Source organism: Electrophorus electricus, chromosome 9 (assembly GCF_041902795.1).
Source record: "Electrophorus electricus isolate QZ-2024a chromosome 9, ASM4190279v1, whole genome shotgun sequence".
NCBI lineage: Eukaryota > Metazoa > Chordata > Actinopteri > Gymnotiformes > Gymnotidae > Electrophorus > Electrophorus electricus.
Genome location: NC_137505.1, coordinates 6,031,010 through 6,048,221, shown reverse-complemented (window position 1 = coordinate 6,048,221; position 17,212 = coordinate 6,031,010). Strand labels below are relative to the sequence as shown.

Sequence of the window (17,212 nt, the reverse complement as noted above, 5' to 3'; positions counted from 1 at the left end):
AAGGTAGCGGCTCGCCTCAGCAGTCGCTCGGAACGCACACCCGCAGAAACGTCTTTGGCGAAATTGCAGGCCGAGCGATTGAAAGAGAAGCCTTTACATCTTGGGAGACGGTGAAGCTGAACCAGTCGGATAAAGAGAAGTCTGGTAAAGGAAAAGGCTCAACACGTAGGCTGTATCCTAGCAACGGTGGCACGCTCGTGTCGAAGCTTCAGGATTTTATGAGCGAAGTCTGGGTAGGTTAGCCAATTAGCTAAAGCTATCTTAGACGTCCTAAACCTTTTTTCTGTTATTAGAAATGTCGTTCTGCTTTCCAGCCAAAAGGTCGACAGAGTGCTCTGCCTTTACTTTCAGGTTAAAAGCATCAGTAGCATGTTAAAAGTAATGTTGGATAAAAAGCAGCCATGCTAGCTGGATTGTTGGGTTATATTTACGAGCTAGGGTTAGCTAGGCTAGCTAGTCGGTTAAACGATGCATTCTTCCCTTGACTAGCTAGTTAGCATTGTTAGGTTTTATATTTAGCCATAACTAGTGACTTGGGTTACTTGTTTCACGACTCTTCGTTTTAAAACCCATCTAAGCTATCTATCGAGCTACGAAAACCTGCATACATTGAGCTACAATGCTTAGCTAACATCTGTTGAATGTCAGGCTGGTTTTGTTTTGTGATATTAGTCTTGATTTGGCTGTATGTTCTTTTGTAACCTAGCTAAATCAGTGATGGAGAACATTCATCTTGCTGCAGAAGATGATGACGACCTGTATTCAGGTTACAACGACTACAATCCAACATTTGACTCAGAGGTAGGTGTAACACATACACATCATGCCGAAACTCGGTTAAAATGGAACTCTTTATTTGATTTATCACAGTACTTTTTGTGTGTGTGTGCAGGAGCTCGACAATGATGTTGGCTTTCAGCAAGCTGTCAGGACCAGTCATGGCAGAAGACCCCCAGTAATAACAATAATCAATAACCCAATACAATACACAGAACACACTTGCAGGTGCACACAGTAAAGGCACCTCTTAGCATTTCAGAGGTGCACCCAAATTAGACTTTTAAAATAGTATAAAAGGTTTTGCTGTGTGATATTTATGACTGTAGGTTTCTACATATGTAGTCCTTTAGGGGAAGATTAACACACTCTGCGTGCACACTGTCTGTGTATATTTTCTTAATTGCCTGATCGTGTGGTATATTTTAGATTATTATGCGTGTTTTGTAGACATGGCAGTTAGCTTTATAGACTACGCTTTGGAGACGTTTCGGGTACATATGTATGATGGAGAAGGATCTAGCTGCCTGTGACAGGAAAGAGTCACTAATTTTGTTCAGTACAACTAGTTTAGGATACACATTCAGTCATATTTTTATTTCTGCAAAGATGACTGCAAAGCTTCCTGGCACATACACTGGAGGAAGACCCACAGGAACCGCTTTTGGTGTAAGTAGTGCGAATGAACCTTCTCCAATGAATGATGAAAGGTGTATCTATCACACAGAGAGAGAAGGAAACATACAGTATCTTAGCATGTTTGCTGTTTCAAAACCTCAGGGAGAGAGCAGTCAGGGCAGGGTTGGTGACAGACTCTTAAAGGTGAGTGAATGTGTGGTTTGAGTGTGCTAGACAGCAGACAAAAAAGTACTGAGGAAAATCAAACATAAATGACTTTCGACTAAATAACATGCTTTTGACAATCTGAAACAAACATCACTGCAGTTCGCAGGATGCCTGACCGAATTCAGCCCCCTCTGAAATATAACAGTGTGTGATGCCCCTGGTGTTTTCCATGATGTTCTTAATGTGGTGTTCTTTAGTCACGGCTGCCTTTGGGCTCTGCAGCAGGAAGACCTACAACTGGAGCTGTGCAGGTAAGAGCTCGACAAAGGCCTTAAGTGGCCTTAACTGACTGAAATGGTGATGTTTGCTTTTCATTCAAATGACAAACACGCCGCAATATATGAGCTAATAAAACATGCGTCTACATGCTTGTTGGATTATTGTGTGAAGGAAGGGGCTGCTCGTCCTATGACTGCGGTGCGGGCGGCAGGATATTCATCCACTTTCACCAGAGGTAAGCGCGTGCATGACGCATCCTTCCACGCATGTAACTGAAATAATATTAACGTTCAGTCATTTTGATGTGTGCCAGATATGCAGTTGCTAGTTGCCCTTTAAAAGAATGTATGTTTTCCATTTCATTGATGCTTTTCTCTCTCTCTCTCTCAGGTTCAGCCTTTGATCCACTCGGACAGTCAAGAGGCCCGGCTCCTCCGTTGGAAGGCAAAATTGAAGACACGTGTGTTCCCTGTTTTCTTTTGCGGTCCAGTGCACAAGGACCTGCCGCTTCTGTTGCATTTTTATAGCTTTTTATAATGTACCGAGGTTTTTGGTCTTTCATTTATTCCATTCGTGTTTCAGTCCAGACGAGAAGATTAAGATCCTGGAAAAGAAGGTGAATGATCTGATCGAAGAGAGCTGCCTGGCCCACGCTCATATGGATCTGCAGCTGGTGGGTTGAACACTACCGTCAGGGCTTTAACTCTAAAGCAGAGTGCAGACCTCTCTGCAGACCTCTCTCTCCATCACTCTGTACTGTCATAGTGGAGTTTACCGTCCCAGTGGTGGTTGTGCGAATCACTGTCCCCTTCTGTCTTTGCGTTCCCTTGATACCTGTTATTTTCATACAGGCTCTAGAAAAGGCCAAAGACGCTGGGCGGAAAGAACGGTCACTGGTGAGGCAAAAGGAACAAACTGGCACCGCGGACCATATTAATTTGGACCTGACTTACTCAGTGAGTCCATTTCTACTGATTACAGTCGCACTCGGCCATTTCTAGCGCTTGTGGGAGCTGAGCTGTGTTTTTCTTATGCTCAGGTGCTGTTTAATTTGGCAAACCAGTATGCCAATAATGACATGAATACAGAGGCCCTGAATACCTATCAGGTCATTGTGAAGAACAAGATGTTCAATAATGCAGGTAAAAAAAAATGTATATATATATATATTTGGTCAACCAACAGGTTTTTTTGGAGTGTTTGCCAAGTTCTCTTCATTGAGCAGAATGGGTCAAGAGGGACAGTTTCTGTTCAGAGGTGTAGCCAAAGAAAGACAATCCCAGTCTTCAAGACACAGACATCCTATGTGGCTAATAACATAACCATATAAACTGCAAATATTTCATTTAATTGTGTTGATATTTTATTGTGTTAAAATTTTGTTGTACTACAACTACTATGACCATAAAGTCTTACCTAATATTTGGGAGTTTGGCTATAAAATACATTTTTGTATATGTATTAATGTATTGATTGAGATTACAATTAAGATGACTGTCACTTTACCACAGGAGACAAAACACTTTTGTCAAATTGCAAGTTATCATTAAATGAAGTGAGGTCTTCTCTCTTCAGCTCCCAGTGTTTAAATGTCATCTTTTCTACTGAACACAAAGGGACATGTGTAAAATATGTTTGTTTTAATCCTTTAAATGTTTTAGTTCTGATCACAACTTCTGTTTGTCTGTTCTTTTTATGTAGGAAGGTTAAAAGTGAACATGGCTAACATTTACTTTAAACAGAAGAACTATCTCCAAGCTATTAAATTTTACCGAATGGCTTTAGACCAGATTTCCAGTGCACACACAAAGATGAGGTCAGTTTTTACAGTGGCACCTGTATGTCACTCAGTATGATATAAACACATGGTACATTTTTCAGAATGGACCATGATGGTTTTTCCTTGTTCTGTGTCACAGGATTAGAATCATGCAGAATGTTGGTGTTGCTTTCATTCGCATGGGCCAGTACTCTGATGCCATCATCTCCTTTGAGCACATCATGAGCGAGAGCCCCAACGTAAAGACAGGATTCAACCTAATCCTCTGCTACTATGCCATCGGCGACCGTAAGATGATGAAAAAATCTTTCCAGAAGCTCATTTGTGTGCCCCTGGGCATTGATGAGGAAGACAAGTATATCTCTACAAATGTGAGCTCCAAAACACCGATAGGCCGGAGGAGTTTTGAAATGTCCATATAAAAATGTTTTATGTGGAAGGTCTCGCAACGTAGGAGGGTTTGTGCCTAACGGTGTTTGAACCTTTCTCTTTTTTTAGGATGACCCTCATGGCAGCTTAGTGATCGAAGCCATCAGGAATGATCAGCTTCACCAAATGGAGCGAGACAGGTGTCGCAGCGCCCAGACAAGTCACTCGGCATCAGTAAAGTCTCTGCTTACAGTCATGCTGTGGAGTGTTTCCATTTATTTGTTAACACAATGTATCGCTCTGTTCATTGTAGAAAAGGACTGGCTGAGAAGTACATCATGACCTCAGCAAAGCTTATTGCCCCAGCCATTGAGTCCACCTTCGCTGCTGGATTTGACTGGTAGGCTTCCTTACCACGTTCTAAACGCCTGTGGAGGCGCTTGGCCAGTGGTAGCATTTTTAAGATTACATATCATTTGAAAGGGCAGTTGCGTCCCTTCAGAGTGTACAGATATAAATCTGATATTGGCTGAATACAGTACCATGGTTATTGTTGTAGGTGTGTAGATATGGTTAAAGGTTCACAGTATGTGGAGCTTGCGAATGATCTAGAGATCAACAAAGCTATCACGTACCTAAGACAGAAGGACTTCAAGCAGGTGAGGCAGTTCCTAACACACTTTGGACGTCTGTGGCACGTTGCTTTTCGTGTAATTCGTATGGCTGCCTGCGATGCATGAATTAATACGGATGTTTTGCCACTGCCTCTGTATTTTCATTTTGTGTGTGTGGTGGTGTTGTTTTTTTTTCCCCTTTTATCTGTCTCTTCAATGACTCACAAACTCACATTGTCGGTTTTCTTTTCCCACTCCTCCATCTGCTTGCCTGTTGAGACTGAGGTATGTGTCCTGTGATTGCCAGTGTCTCTTCATGCTGAATATTGGGCCTGTCTTACTGCCCCTGTCCTTTTATGTAGCAGTGAGTAAAATGAGGAGGACCAGTCACGGTGTTTGAGGTCCAAGCACTGCTTCCTTAAGCTCTAGTACATTTTAACCTGCTAAACTCAAGGCTTGCTATTTGGTTATTAATGTTTAATAGTATTATACAGTAACTGCTGTGATTGACTTCAGTAACTAAAACTGAAACTAATATAAACGGTATGGAATTACAAGAATGAGGAATAGAAGTCTTAGGTGATAATTGTGGGTCTTTCAGAGCCAAGATTTTTGAAATGGGTTGCGTAGTTATAAACCACAGGGCTGTAGGCTAGACGGTTTTTTTTTTTAAATTACCACGACGGTCTGACACGCTGGTGCCCTCTTGCAGGCGGTGGAGACGCTGAAGGCCTTTGAGAAGAAGGACAGTCGGGTGAAAAGCACGGCAGCTACCAACCTCTCCTTCCTGTATTTCTTGGTGAGTATGTGAGCAAAGTACACAACGAGGTTGCAGTCACCATTGTGAAAGACCGTCTGAGGTTACACTCCCTCAGAGATGTGAATTTGTTTTTTATGTATTGAACTTTATTTCAGTGATTATCTATCTATCTATCTATCTATCTATCTATCTATCTATCTATCTATCTATCTATCTATCTATCTATCTATCTATCTATCTATCTATCTATCTATCTATCTATCTATCTATCTATCTATCTATCTATCTATCTATCTATCTATCTATCTATCTATCTATCTATCTATCTATCTATCTATCTATCTTTCTTTCTTTCTTTCTTTCTTTCTTTCTTTCTTTCTAGGAGAAAGACTATGACCAAGCTGACCGCTATGCTGACCTTGCCATGAATGTAGACCGCTACAACCCAGCGGCACTCGTTAACAAAGGCAACACGGTTTTTGTCAAGCAAGACTATGAAAAGGCAGCTGAGTTCTATAAGGAGGCCCTGCGTAACGACTGCTCCTGCACCGAGGCACTCTACAACTTAGGTCAGCCATCACGGGGATCAGTAGAACTGCCAGTTGCATCGCGCAGCCCTCGAAACCGTCCATGTTGCCGCATTCTCTTGCTGCTGTTGTATCCGCCGACCTGCTGTCTCCCACTCTGCTCTGCTCCTGTAGGGCTGGCCCAGAAGAGGCTGGGACGGCTAGAGGAAGCCCTCGACTGCTTCCTGAAGCTCCACGCCATTCTCAGGAACAGCGCTCAAGTCATGTACCAGCTAGCCAACCTGTATCCTTTAAAAAAAATTATAATAATAAAAAATAAAGCCTTGAATTACGTAGTCGATGCCGTAGAGTTCTGATACTTAAACCAGGCTGTAGATATGAGCTTCTGGAGGACTCTCACCAGGCTACGGAGTGGCTCATGCAGCTGATCAGCGTCAGCCCTACTGATCCGCGGGTGCTGGCGAAACTGGGAGAGTTGTACGACAACGAGGGCGACAAGTCACAAGCCTTTCAGTACTATTACGAGGCAATGATTCATTCTTTTCTCTTACTTTGAACCCACTAATGTATGTGGCACATTTTATATTTATTGAACCATACTGCATGAACTGTATTGGCTGGATTAAGCCTAGTCTTGGGCTAAATGTTAATAGTAATCTTTTATTTTGGATGTAGAACTGATGTAAAATCTGGCCTTTAATGTACACAAGTGAAACAGGTTATTATAATTATGTTTAATTATTGTGCACTATCTGAACCAGGATGCATTTGGAAGTTTCATGGTTTGCTAGCTGAACTTTTACTGAAGCCACTTTCTTTCCAAAGTCTTTCAGATACTTTCCATCAAACATCGATGTCATTGAATGGTTGGGAGCATATTATATTGACACACAGTTCTGTGAAAAGGCAATCCAGTACTTTGAGAGAGCGACACTCATCCAGTAAGTTGTTGTTATTCATGATTTGCATGTACCTCACACTTTCATCCAAAGCGACTTGGATACCTACATTTATACATGGTGTGTGTGTGTGTGTGTGTGTGTGTGTGTGTGTGTGTGTGTGTGTGTGTGTGTGTGTGTGTGTATATGTATATATATATATATATATATATATATATATATATATGTGTATATATATATGTGTATATATATATATATATATATATATATATATATATATATATATATATATATATATATGTGTATATATGTGTATATATATATGTGTATATATATATATATATATATATATATATATATATATAATTTTAGAACTGCATGTGATTTAATTAATGCCGATGTGAATTGCAGGCCAACTCAAGTTATGTGGCAGCTGATGGTGGCAAGCTGTTACAGGAGAAGTGGTATGATTGATATATTTTTATGTATTTTATTTTTTGATTTCAAACTAGCGATTAATTCTTTTACCATTTTATTCCCAACATTGGGTCAGATTCATAAAACCCGACGGTAGCCACGCCACGCCACACAAATAGTGCGACACGGTATTTCATTCCTGCTCATAAAGTCATCGTGGCGATAGCCCACGTGTTGGCTTACCCAAATTCACCCAAGGTGAAAGCCAATCAAAATCGACATGGAAAAGCGGTCATACATGTCAAAGACCCACGCCAAGATACAGATGATTATCTAATTAGCTAAATGGGTGCGTGTGCACAATATTGTCGATGGCTTGTGCAGCAGATGTTATCGGGCATAGCCAAAATATCTTAGATCAGCCACGCCTGTGCAGAAGTTGATGTCGCAAGCAGTTCATTTCCAAACACGTAGGACATGGAGCAGGATTAGCACACGCATGCAGACGTTTGTTCTCGCCCCGTTCAGCATTTGCAATGTGCCCGACACGCGTGCATGTAAGAGAATGTAACAATATATAGTGAAAAATCATACGACGGCTACATTTGCATGTGTGACCAAACATTGTTAGAGAAAACATTGCAACTTGCGGGCAAATTTATCATCAGATTCAGGTGGTATTTTCTGTGGAGTGATGTTCTGTTATGAATTGGTAATGTTAAATGCAAACTTGCCAGGATAACAAATATTTATGAATGAGGTCGTGTAAAATCTGGCGATGTGTTTTATGAATTTGAATTATAATTGACAGCATTTATTGTCTCCCTCAGGCAACTATCAGAAAGCACTTGAGACCTATAAGGATATTCATCGGAAATTTCCAGAAAATGTAGAATGTAACGTACACAATTTTTATGATCCCCTATCCCCTTCTATAATTTTTAATCTTGCAAGTAATTGTTTAGTGGCATTACTTCAAGTGAGTGTGTCTGTTGGTCAGGTCTGCGTTTCCTTGTGAGACTCTGCACAGACATGGGCTTAAAGGAGGTACAGGATTATGCCACCAAACTCAAGAAAGTGGAAAAGATGAAGGAGATCAGAGAACAGGTGTAGTGCCAGTTCCTTCAACACTTGTGTGTGTGGGTGTGTGTGTGTGGGTGTGTGTGGGTGTGTGTGGGTGGGTGTGTGTGTGTGGGTGTGTGGGTGTGGGTGTGTGGGTGTGGGTGTGGGTGTGTGGGTGTGTGTGGGGGGGGGAAGCAGCCAGAGAATTTCAGCATGCATGTTTTGAACAAGAAACAGCTGTCGTCTGAAGGGAAGGATTCTTGGATCGGTAGCTGCTCTCAGAGAAAGGAATGACTCCCAGCATCAGCCCCTGTTCTGTTCAGTCTCGCTTTACTGTGGCAGCAATAAAAAGCATACGTGAGGATATTCTGTGATTTGGCTGAGCTTCTTTTGACTAATACCCTGTTTTCCAAATTTTAACCCAAGGATCTAACTTGAAAGGAACTAGTTAGAGAAATGTGTATGATTTATGATCTCATTTTGTAATCCCCACAGCCCACTTGTGTCTGACATTCTGCTGTACCAGTTCAGCATCATTCTTAAGATTTCCTTGTTATCCTGTCTTGCCACTTCAGTCCTCTGCTGTAAACTCCTTTCTTTCTCACTACGTCTCTCTCTGTCTCGTCTCATAGAGGGTGAAGTCGGGGCGAGAGAGCAGTGGCCGTAGTCGTAGAGATGGCAGTGTCAGCAGCGGTGAGTTTTTCTTCATTGGACACGCAGAGTCCTCCAGGATCTCCAGATCAGTTTCAGAGCAGCAACCTCAGTCTTCATAGTGTATAAATGATTCTAACTGGATGACGAGGTCGGTATCTAAATCTCAGTGGGCAGTGTTTACCTAGTGCACACTACAAGCTGTAGTCCTCAAATAACAGGTAATCATTTGAGGCTCACCAGAAATCGCTAATTAATCATTTCCTACCTCCTGAATGTCTTCCAGTCAAAATATGCTTCTGCCAACAGGCTGCAAGGTGGCTATGGGTATTTTCTTCTCCGATTGAATTGACAGTTCCACATTCCCAATTTATCCAAAGTTTGATTATCAAAACAGTCCAGTAGCTCTGAGTCACTCAGCTGGTATTCCAGTATTTTAATCTCATAGCATTTAGCATTTAGTAATTTGTATTTGAAAGGGAAACGCCAGGTTTGTAGCTATCTTGGCTGGTAGGGGGATGAAGATGAACAATGTTATTGTTTTTCCTCTTTAAAAGAACATTTGGATGATGATGATAAACTAGGAAATATGCATGTTATCCACATCTGATGTCCCATGAGGATGCATGACTAGTTCAGATACAAAAGGATAATTTTAAGAGATGCATTTAACCCAAAACATTAGAGGTCGTTATTTGGAGAAACCTTTGGTAGTTCATTACTGTCAGGCTTGGTGTATAGTCTGAGTTCCCTCTACGTTCCATCAGCTTCTTGCTTAATATATCAATACATCTTCAATTTACTATTCTACCATTAACCTGAAGCTCCTATAGAGGGGTTGTGTTTACCTTTCATTCTCAGTCTGTTGGAGAGATTGCAAAAGGTGATATTATTAGTTTGTTAAAACCAGTACTTATAAACATAGACTCACTTTACTGGCAAATATGAATCTTCATCTTTTTATGATTATTAATAGTGCATAATGCTGCCCTTTTTTGCAGCTTTGTCTATGTTGATGCAATGACGGTAAAAAGCTGGGTTTTTTTGTTTTTGTTTCTACGAGCGGGTGCTGCGTTTAATTCTGCTAGCCGCTACCGGGACAACTCTACATTCTGTCTTGTTACGTTTGCAATGCATGCGCAGACTCAGAAATGTGAAAGAAATTAGAGTAAGGGTATACATGCACTGAGAAATCAGATTACTGAGCCAAAATCCAGATCTTAATCACATTTCTTAATCTGATCTCTAGGCCATATGTGGAGTGTGCTGTTCACATGACAACTCGAATAATCCAATAACTGGAGATCTCTGATTATGGATTATTATGTGCATGTAAATGCACTCACTGTTTCTTCGAGGTTATGAGAACAATATTTACATATCTCTGCCTGTTCAGCCTGCAGTAGTTTAGTGTTGTAATTTTCAGGCGCATTTCAGCTCTGAGTGCTTTTTAATTGAGGCACAATACAGGGCAGCCAATTAGAATAGCGCTCATTTATCTTATATTTGTCCTAAAGGCACAGTAACAGAAACAGCCTGTTTAACTCTAAAGGATAAAGAGACATTGTACAAAGACTTGTGACTGGTTTTTAGAACAAAGTCATACAAATGTGGTAAGTGGACATCAAGGGAAAACATAAAAGACAAATGCAGGATTGGGTCCTTTGTTTCCAGTCAGGGGCTCTACATAAAACGGCTGTTGGTGTAGCTCTCGGTGATCCTGATCCCTGTGCCGCAGATATAAGAAGGGAGAGAACACGTTCTTGTGTTCCTTCGCTTCGTCTTTGATCTCTCTCGCTTCCTTCCTTGTTTGTCACGTCTCCCGAGTTCTTGGCAGGGGACCTCACAGGACACTCGCACTCCTTCATGTCAGTAGCTTAGAAATTCATATTAGGAAGAAATGTAAAGTTATTTTATTAAGCATGCCAGTTTATGGTTAAACGACTGACATAGTAATACGTTTTTAGGTGTTGAACGTGTAGTTGTTTAGTTGATTACACATCTATTACTGCAGGAATACAGACAATGGTCCGTCATAGCCTCATAAGCTCTATTCACTGTCTTGCACTCACCATTTTCTGCCTGTGTTCTCACACTTTGGTGCTGAGGTGTCCAAGCTGACACAAAGCCCTGCAGTGTTGTAGAGCAAGAGGCCATGTGCAGGGCTTTTCACGCAGTGCCCCTTGGCCTGTACCAAAGAAGACAAAAAAAGCTACATTGTTGCTTTAATCTTGGTTCCCTTAGCATTCACACTGACACATCTACCATCGACCCACAAGATGTAAACAAAAGTCATGGATAAGTCACTTCCAGACTGAACAGCTTTTGTGACGTGTATTTTGTGACGGTAACCACAATAATGCTAGCCGAACCGAAACGGTCCTCTACCTTGGGTTAAATGCACGTGTGGGGTTTGTGTATGTGGGATGGTATCTGTTTCAGTTGAAAACTCAGGAAGAGTTGGCAAAATGTATTTAGGAGGCAAAACTGTGAGGGCATGTTGAATACATTTTTTCCCCTCGGTATTATTCAGGATACAGAACCAAATGCTACTGAGGCATTTTACCACTTTATTGGTCCACGACTTACTTTGTTTCGTGTTGTCACCTGGTGTTTAGGGGTCGTACCTCGTCACGTCACATCCTGCATTTGGTCCATTCGGTACCTTTGGTCTAGACTCCGTTCTGTACTGAAATCAGAGTTCGTCAAGAAGTGGACCGAGACTGATCTGCTCATGGGGTCTCGGTTCACTTGTTTGGTGTGGACTGTGTTTCAGAAGGCAGCGTTCACACTTGCTCTAATGAACTGTTCAATCATACCAGGGTTTATTTTTATTTGAACTAAAGCTGCCAATAATCCTCTTTGCCCTTTAGCCAATGATTATACTCCGCAGAGTTCAGCTACAGCCTATACCGATGAGATGCTCAACCAAACATTGTTGATTGGTAATTCTTGGGCTTCAAAAGTTACATTAACATTTAACATTCATGGTTATAATAAAATATAATGTGGATATTGAGTTCAGGTTACTGAATTCCATATCAGTGCTTGAGGAAAACAACTGTCAGGGTATTTAAAAAAAATCTCATGTGCATTGGGGAGTAACAAAGGTTTTTTCCTTTACTACTTCCCAGAATTCTGTGGTTTTCGAGGTTGTTCTGAGGTTTCCATGGTTACCCAAGCTGCCAGATGCTGGTCTCATATGTCCCAGAGTGTTGTTATATTTGAGAAGCCAAGATGTGAAGTACAGCTCGTGGCAAACCTTACCATGTTGTCTCATAAACTGATTACAAAAAATGTAAAACCGATAGTCTGGGTATAGTTCTTTGTTTGTTTGTTTTTTGTCACAATTCTTAATGTGAGATATTTCTGTTGTATAACTAGATGTGCTCTGATTTGGGCCAGTGTGAAAATTTAAGCTGCAGAATTTATGGCCTTTTCTTCAAGTGCTCATATGATTTTTATTATTGCTGTTTCATCACTTCTCATTAATAGCAGATGAGCTTCAGTGTTTCAGTGGTTGATCTTTACGATCAGGCTCGTACGGACGTTTGGCCTCCTCTCGCTTTCTTTTCTTTTACACTTGCAGCTCAGTATTCCACATTGTAAAGATATTCCTGTGGGAAAGGAACATGGCATGTGTGACCAGTGCGTCTGGGGTGTGTCTCTCAGACAGTGGGCAGAGTGGCCACGGAACCAGTGCTAAGGGGGAGAGGCTGAGTGCCAAGCTGAAGACCCTCCCAGGATCCAACGAGCCTTACGAGGCCAGCGCCCAGAGGGACGTAGGTGAGCAACGTCACTCCACACGCCTCAGACGTCTTCGCACTGTTTATGGTAGTTTGTGTGCTTCCTGGGAATAGAACCTATGACCTTGGTTTTGCTAGAACGTTACTGTTCCCCCTCGGTACCCCAACTGAAAATAAATTCTTTTCCCCCCGCTCTTGTGTAAAAGGCAGCAAGGTCTGTTGTAGCGCACACAGCAATATATTCTGCCTGCCTGTCACTATGATGCTTCCAGCTGAGTCTTGACAAATTCCTGGCTACTCCGTCACATTTTACAACTCGTGTCGTTCTGTCAACATGCGTCTGGACGTTTTTCATAGGTTAGGTGTGACACGGTACAAAACACACCAACGGTACAAATGAAGTCTGTAATCTCATTTACAGACGCTTCTTATGTTGACCCACTGGGACCTCAGATGGAGAGACCAAAGACTACAGCAAAGAAACACATGGCGGAAGACGAGTTTGCAGATGAAGAGTTGGGGGATGACTTACTGCCAGAGTGATTTTTTCTCTTTTGTAGTCGCCACATTCCTTAATGGCTTTTTCACAGTAAAAATACAAGTGTAATGTAAAGAGACAGACGCCACAGAAAATACAAATCCCCTACAATGTCTGGTATTCATATTTATCGGTTTCATATGGAAATTGTATTTGAAATACCATGCTAACTCGCAGTGAGACATAAAAAAAATCCCCGGATGTATTTATTAAATTAAGTCGCTTTATTCTACTGTCTCTGCGCTGTTTATTCATTTTTACTCGGTTGTATCCGTCCTCTCTGCAACGTGACCACCGTGGTCCATGATCTAAGTGAGACGAAGTCGTAAAGACACTAAGCAGAGTCTCTCTGTGGTCTCCCGAGTACTCGGCACGGCGATGCTTAATGACGCGCCTATGGGTGGCTTTATCCTGCTCAGATCTTAGAGTCCGTACTGCACTACGGAAACACTAACGGTTTCAAATCAACACGTACAACCCTGCAGGTTAATCGCTGCATTAGGAACACATTCAGGACACACGAAAAGCGGCGAAATTAAAAAAAAAAAAAAAAAAAAAAGCTTTACGCAAGAGTTAAGGAGGCGCAAACGCAGTGAGAGTCGCGCATAGTCCACTCCCAAAGGCTGGTCTGCAGCCACGTTCGGAATACAGCGATATCAAACACCCCAAACTAACCTCGTTATAAAAGTACGACGTTGCGTGCCGTGGCGAGGCTATTGGTTTGCCTTCAGCGCGAATATGCGCGGTCGCGTGCTTCTGCTCCCGTTCCTACTGCTCCTCGCGAGCTGGCGCGATAGCGGCTCGGATGCAAAGGGAAAGAAGGCGCGCAGGAGAACGTGCCTCGACCTACCGGAGATGATCCTGGAGCAGATCTACGGCCGCTTGTCGGTCGGCGTCCTAAGCGCGTTCCACCACACCCTGCAACTCGCACACGAGCAGAAAAACCTCAGCTGCCCGTCGGCGGGTCGTCTTGTACCCGACAGGAGCTCGCGCACGCCAGTGAACTTCCTCAGTCTCTCGCCCTGGGCTTACAGGTACGGTCGCGTGAAACACTTACGCTTGGTGCACGGTTCGTATGCTTTATTACAACATGTCCAAATCAGATTACAACAGGAATACATGCTGCTTTTTTTTGGAAGCTGCGTAACGAAAGTCGTTTCTTTCTAATGCCGAATGGAGAATCTCCCATGACCCGGCGAGGTTTCCACGCTTCATCCCAGAAGCGTACTGCTTGTGCAAAGGTTGCCTGACTGGTCCAAACGGGGAGGAGAGCGACCAGTACCGCAGCACGCCGGTCTACATTCCCACCGCCGTGCTCCAACGCACGGGCTCCTGCGTCGGGGGCCGTCGTTCTTACCTCGAGAGCTACGTCTCCGTGGCAGTGGGCTGCACATGCGTGCCCTTGCTGGAGGAGAGGGCCATCAAAGCGCCCGGCAGGAATCGGAGCGCGCCGAGAGCGACGCCCAAAAGCACCAAGGGGGAAAAACTGAAAACGCAATCTGTAGCGGGGCACTGAAAAGCCTGTTTTTAGATCTAAAAGAAAATGTGTGCCTTAGGAAGCAGTCGCTTATTCTGAAACCAAGAATATCCGAACATTGCCAGCATTGTGCTGAATGATTTCAGTATTTCACATGCACGATGAGGACAGACTGCTCTCAATGATGTAATCAACTATTACGCTCCTGTGGAACAATTTACATATTGTGCCTGAATCTCTTATTTTTTTAAACAATAATAACTGCTGTACTGTGTACCACAATTAGACGTTTGTCAAGATACCAATCGGTTTAATATTTACAAGTGATAATCACAATAATAAATGCCAAAACTGGCTCACCACAGTTTGGATGGTCTAGCACAGTTTACACCGTTGTTTTTTCTTTTTATGGTAGTCAGTAACAAAGTATGTATGTGGGGATGTTTGAATGCTCAGCAGTTCAGGGTTGTAGTTACTTTGTGATCATTTAAGAAGGATTCAACGTCCATACCAAGCTTGGTTTACGAGAAAAGCCTTGACTCATAGTTCACATAACACCGGAATTCGTTGGCGAGATTGTGAGTGTGTTTTGGAAGGTAAGTGCACATTTTCAACCCCATAAGTTTCCCTGCAAGCTCCTCCATGATGGCCCCTGAAACCAGAACGATGAAGCACAAGGCATGAATCGGATATGGACCTTCTGACTTCATGCAAATTATTTATAAGTTATATTTGGGATTTATTAATAAATTGGTTTGCTACGGTTCCTCTGACAAACTATAACAGTAGCAAACATTTCTTTTCAAGATGTCATTGCAAATGAACTATTGAAGCAATTATCTACTTTTTTCCAATGCATCAAGTTCAAGGAAGTAACTGGTGAAGTGTGAAAACTTTTACAGAGCCATCTTTGCCTCCACTCACCTGTACAAAGCAGGATCTTGCTTTTGGTCAGGTATTTCAGAGTGAGCGCCACCTTACTGAGACACTCCTCCGACAGGTACGGGGGATCTGCGATCACGATGTCAAAGCTCTGCGGAAGAACCTCCTCAGGCAAACACAGCGGGTTGCTGTAGTCATAGAAGACAAACTCGTCGCCATAAGCAGAGAATCGGCGGTCGAACTCGAACAGCACGGCCGACGAACAGTTTTCCTTCTGCGACGCCAGCTGCTTAAGTTTCTGGTACACACTGGGTGCGCTGACGCAGGCTATTCTGCAGGCCAGAATAAACACAACGGAAGGATGGTCAAGGTGTCGACATGACCGCCACACATTAAACATGATTCCTGGCAGAGGAATTTGGGTATTTTGGACAAGCTGAGCTCAAGAGAGTAGGAAAATAGCCTGAAAAATGACTAACCTTCCTTGTTTTCCTGCTTGCTCTATGGCTTCCTCAGCTAAGCGCGCAGCCGTCTCATTACTATACCAGAACTGGCTCATACCCTGGGTACGGTCAAAGCAAGAGCTATTTTAAGGCACATCAGCATGACATCCTAGTCCAGTATCATCACTGCAAACCTAAAACACTACATAAACACTTAAACCCACCATATCAGAAACACTTTATGGCTGTACAGTCACTGACTATAGCCCATGAGCTACCATGTCCCAAGTCTTTCGCAATGGTCAGTTTTTGACCAGCTCAGCTGTTGATGGGTGCCAGACAATTCGCAACCCGGCGTGTGGAAGCGGCGTTGCGTTAGTAGGAGTGTGCCATTAGCACACCAGTGTCGCTGCTGTGTTCACAACCATCCAGCGCTTGAGGGTGGTGGACTAACCGTGCACAGCAGTGTCGGGCTACAGTCCGTGACTGCACACCTTTAAGACGAACCCATAGGGTGTGTGTGAGGTGACCAGTGAGTGAAAGTGTGGGGTACATGGCCGGGAGCACACCCAGTCCTCTCGCAGGGCGCCCACGGTGTACTGGTCAGAGAGCCGTGCCGCTTCTTCCATGCTGGCGGCACAGAACTCCCGCAGGGCCGCAACAGTAGCGGCCGACAGCCGCGGCATGTCGTCGTCGTCGCCGTCGCCATCGATCATGGCAAGGTCGCTAAACGGGAACTAGACACACGGAAAAGACAGCTCGTAACGACACGTGGACGTGAATGGCCTGAACGGCGCGTAGCTAAGCTGGCTCACGTTAGCCGGCTGGCTACATCGGTACGGAGTCCGTAGATTAGGCGTAGACGAACAAACGCAAACGCTACGTTTTCAAGTAGGCGTCCGAAAACAAACAAACATCTTACCGGATTTTAAAGTGAATGCACCCAGCTCCCCCTGTAACGCGTCTTGCGTGGTCTTTTTCGTCTAACAGTATGGCAAGCGTCCGTGGACAAACACGCTCAGACTCCGCGCAACTGCTCGCTGTCGTTCATGAGCACTTGTGCTCGGTAGAGGGCGCTGTCTACTCCAGTGGCTTCTGTGAGCTGCGAGGATCACCAAAAAAATGTCCCTTCAGTCGTTCCCACGGCGTGTAAAAGTTCAAGACTAGGTCGCTACACTCGATCAGCATGACAGAGTAACCTCTGT

The 17,212-nt window shown here is 43.3% G+C and overlaps 3 protein-coding genes and 1 long non-coding RNA gene across 7 annotated transcripts; 2 read left to right on the top strand and 2 right to left on the bottom strand.

The window, feature by feature from the left end:
- Positions 1 to 5: 5 nt before the first annotated feature.
- ift88 (intraflagellar transport 88 homolog) lies at positions 6 to 13,432 on the top strand. 2 transcript variants are annotated; one of them, XM_081720910.1, is made up of 26 exons: positions 6 to 233; positions 707 to 801; positions 893 to 955; positions 1,387 to 1,446; positions 1,821 to 1,874; positions 2,014 to 2,077; positions 2,233 to 2,302; positions 2,425 to 2,515; positions 2,694 to 2,798; positions 2,882 to 2,984; positions 3,544 to 3,658; positions 3,762 to 3,993; positions 4,121 to 4,191; positions 4,305 to 4,391; positions 4,551 to 4,650; positions 5,318 to 5,404; positions 5,751 to 5,934; positions 6,067 to 6,175; positions 6,268 to 6,418; positions 6,718 to 6,833; positions 7,203 to 7,255; positions 8,039 to 8,104; positions 8,209 to 8,315; positions 8,903 to 8,963; positions 12,594 to 12,707; positions 13,089 to 13,432. In XM_081720910.1, exons 2-26 carry the CDS (start codon positions 718 to 720, stop codon positions 13,208 to 13,210), a joined length of 2,469 nt encoding a protein of 822 aa, XP_081577036.1. In that variant the 5' UTR covers positions 6 to 233; positions 707 to 717; the 3' UTR covers positions 13,211 to 13,432. The 2 variants fall into 2 exon arrangements, with proteins under 2 accessions (XP_081577036.1, XP_026883731.2); XM_027027930.3 differs by having other exon boundaries at positions 8 to 233; positions 5,748 to 5,934.
- LOC113588654 (uncharacterized) lies at positions 10,445 to 14,178 on the bottom strand. Of its 2 annotated transcripts, none has more exons than XR_003411873.3 (3): positions 14,056 to 14,178; positions 10,994 to 11,109; positions 10,445 to 10,797 (listed from the first exon to the last, which is right to left on the bottom strand). It is a non-coding gene; the product is annotated as an uncharacterized LOC113588654 (long non-coding RNA). The 2 variants fall into 2 exon arrangements; XR_014125365.1 differs by lacking the exon at positions 14,056 to 14,178 and adding an exon at positions 11,511 to 11,999.
- il17d (interleukin 17d) lies at positions 13,753 to 15,070 on the top strand. Its single transcript, XM_027027933.3, has 2 exons — positions 13,753 to 14,239; positions 14,385 to 15,070. The coding sequence occupies exons 1-2, from the start codon at positions 13,944 to 13,946 to the stop codon at positions 14,719 to 14,721; spliced, it is 633 nt and encodes a 210-aa protein (XP_026883734.2). The 5' UTR covers positions 13,753 to 13,943; the 3' UTR covers positions 14,722 to 15,070.
- eef1akmt1 (EEF1A lysine methyltransferase 1) lies at positions 14,972 to 17,071 on the bottom strand. 2 transcript variants are annotated; one of them, XM_081720912.1, is made up of 5 exons: positions 16,930 to 17,071; positions 16,561 to 16,744; positions 16,044 to 16,126; positions 15,607 to 15,896; positions 14,972 to 15,334 (listed from the first exon to the last, which is right to left on the bottom strand). In XM_081720912.1, the coding sequence occupies exons 2-5, from the start codon at positions 16,714 to 16,716 to the stop codon at positions 15,204 to 15,206; spliced, it is 660 nt and encodes a 219-aa protein (XP_081577038.1). In that variant the 5' UTR covers positions 16,717 to 16,744; positions 16,930 to 17,071; the 3' UTR covers positions 14,972 to 15,203. The 2 variants fall into 2 exon arrangements, with proteins under 2 accessions (XP_081577038.1, XP_026883733.2); XM_027027932.3 differs by having other exon boundaries at positions 16,577 to 16,744; positions 16,930 to 17,070.
- Positions 17,072 to 17,212: the final 141 nt, after the last annotated feature.

Bases quoted from the DNA above. Each gene is read 5' to 3' on its own strand.
- ift88 (XM_027027930.3), top strand. From the start codon at position 718: ATGGAGAACATTCATCTTGCTGCAGAAGATGATGACGACCTGTATTCA. The intron at 3,994-4,120 runs GTGAGCTCCAAA...CTCTTTTTTTAG, and splicing joins ACAAGTATATCTCTACAAAT to GATGACCCTCATGGCAGCTT. The intron at 5,405-5,747 runs GTGAGTATGTGA...CTTTCTTTCTAG, and splicing joins TCTCCTTCCTGTATTTCTTG to GAGAAAGACTATGACCAAGC.
- il17d (XM_027027933.3), top strand. From the start codon at position 13,944: ATGCGCGGTCGCGTGCTTCTGCTCCCGTTCCTACTGCTCCTCGCGAGC. The intron at 14,240-14,384 runs GTACGGTCGCGT...TGCCGAATGGAG, and splicing joins CTCTCGCCCTGGGCTTACAG to AATCTCCCATGACCCGGCGA.
- eef1akmt1 (XM_081720912.1), bottom strand. From the start codon at position 16,716: ATGGCGACGGCGACGACGACGACATGCCGCGGCTGTCGGCCGCTACTG. The intron at 16,127-16,560 runs GTACCCCACACT...GACCGTACCCAG, and splicing joins CTGGGTGTGCTCCCGGCCAT to GGTATGAGCCAGTTCTGGTA. The intron at 15,335-15,606 runs GTGAGTGGAGGC...TTCTGGTTTCAG, and splicing joins CAAGATCCTGCTTTGTACAG to GGGCCATCATGGAGGAGCTT.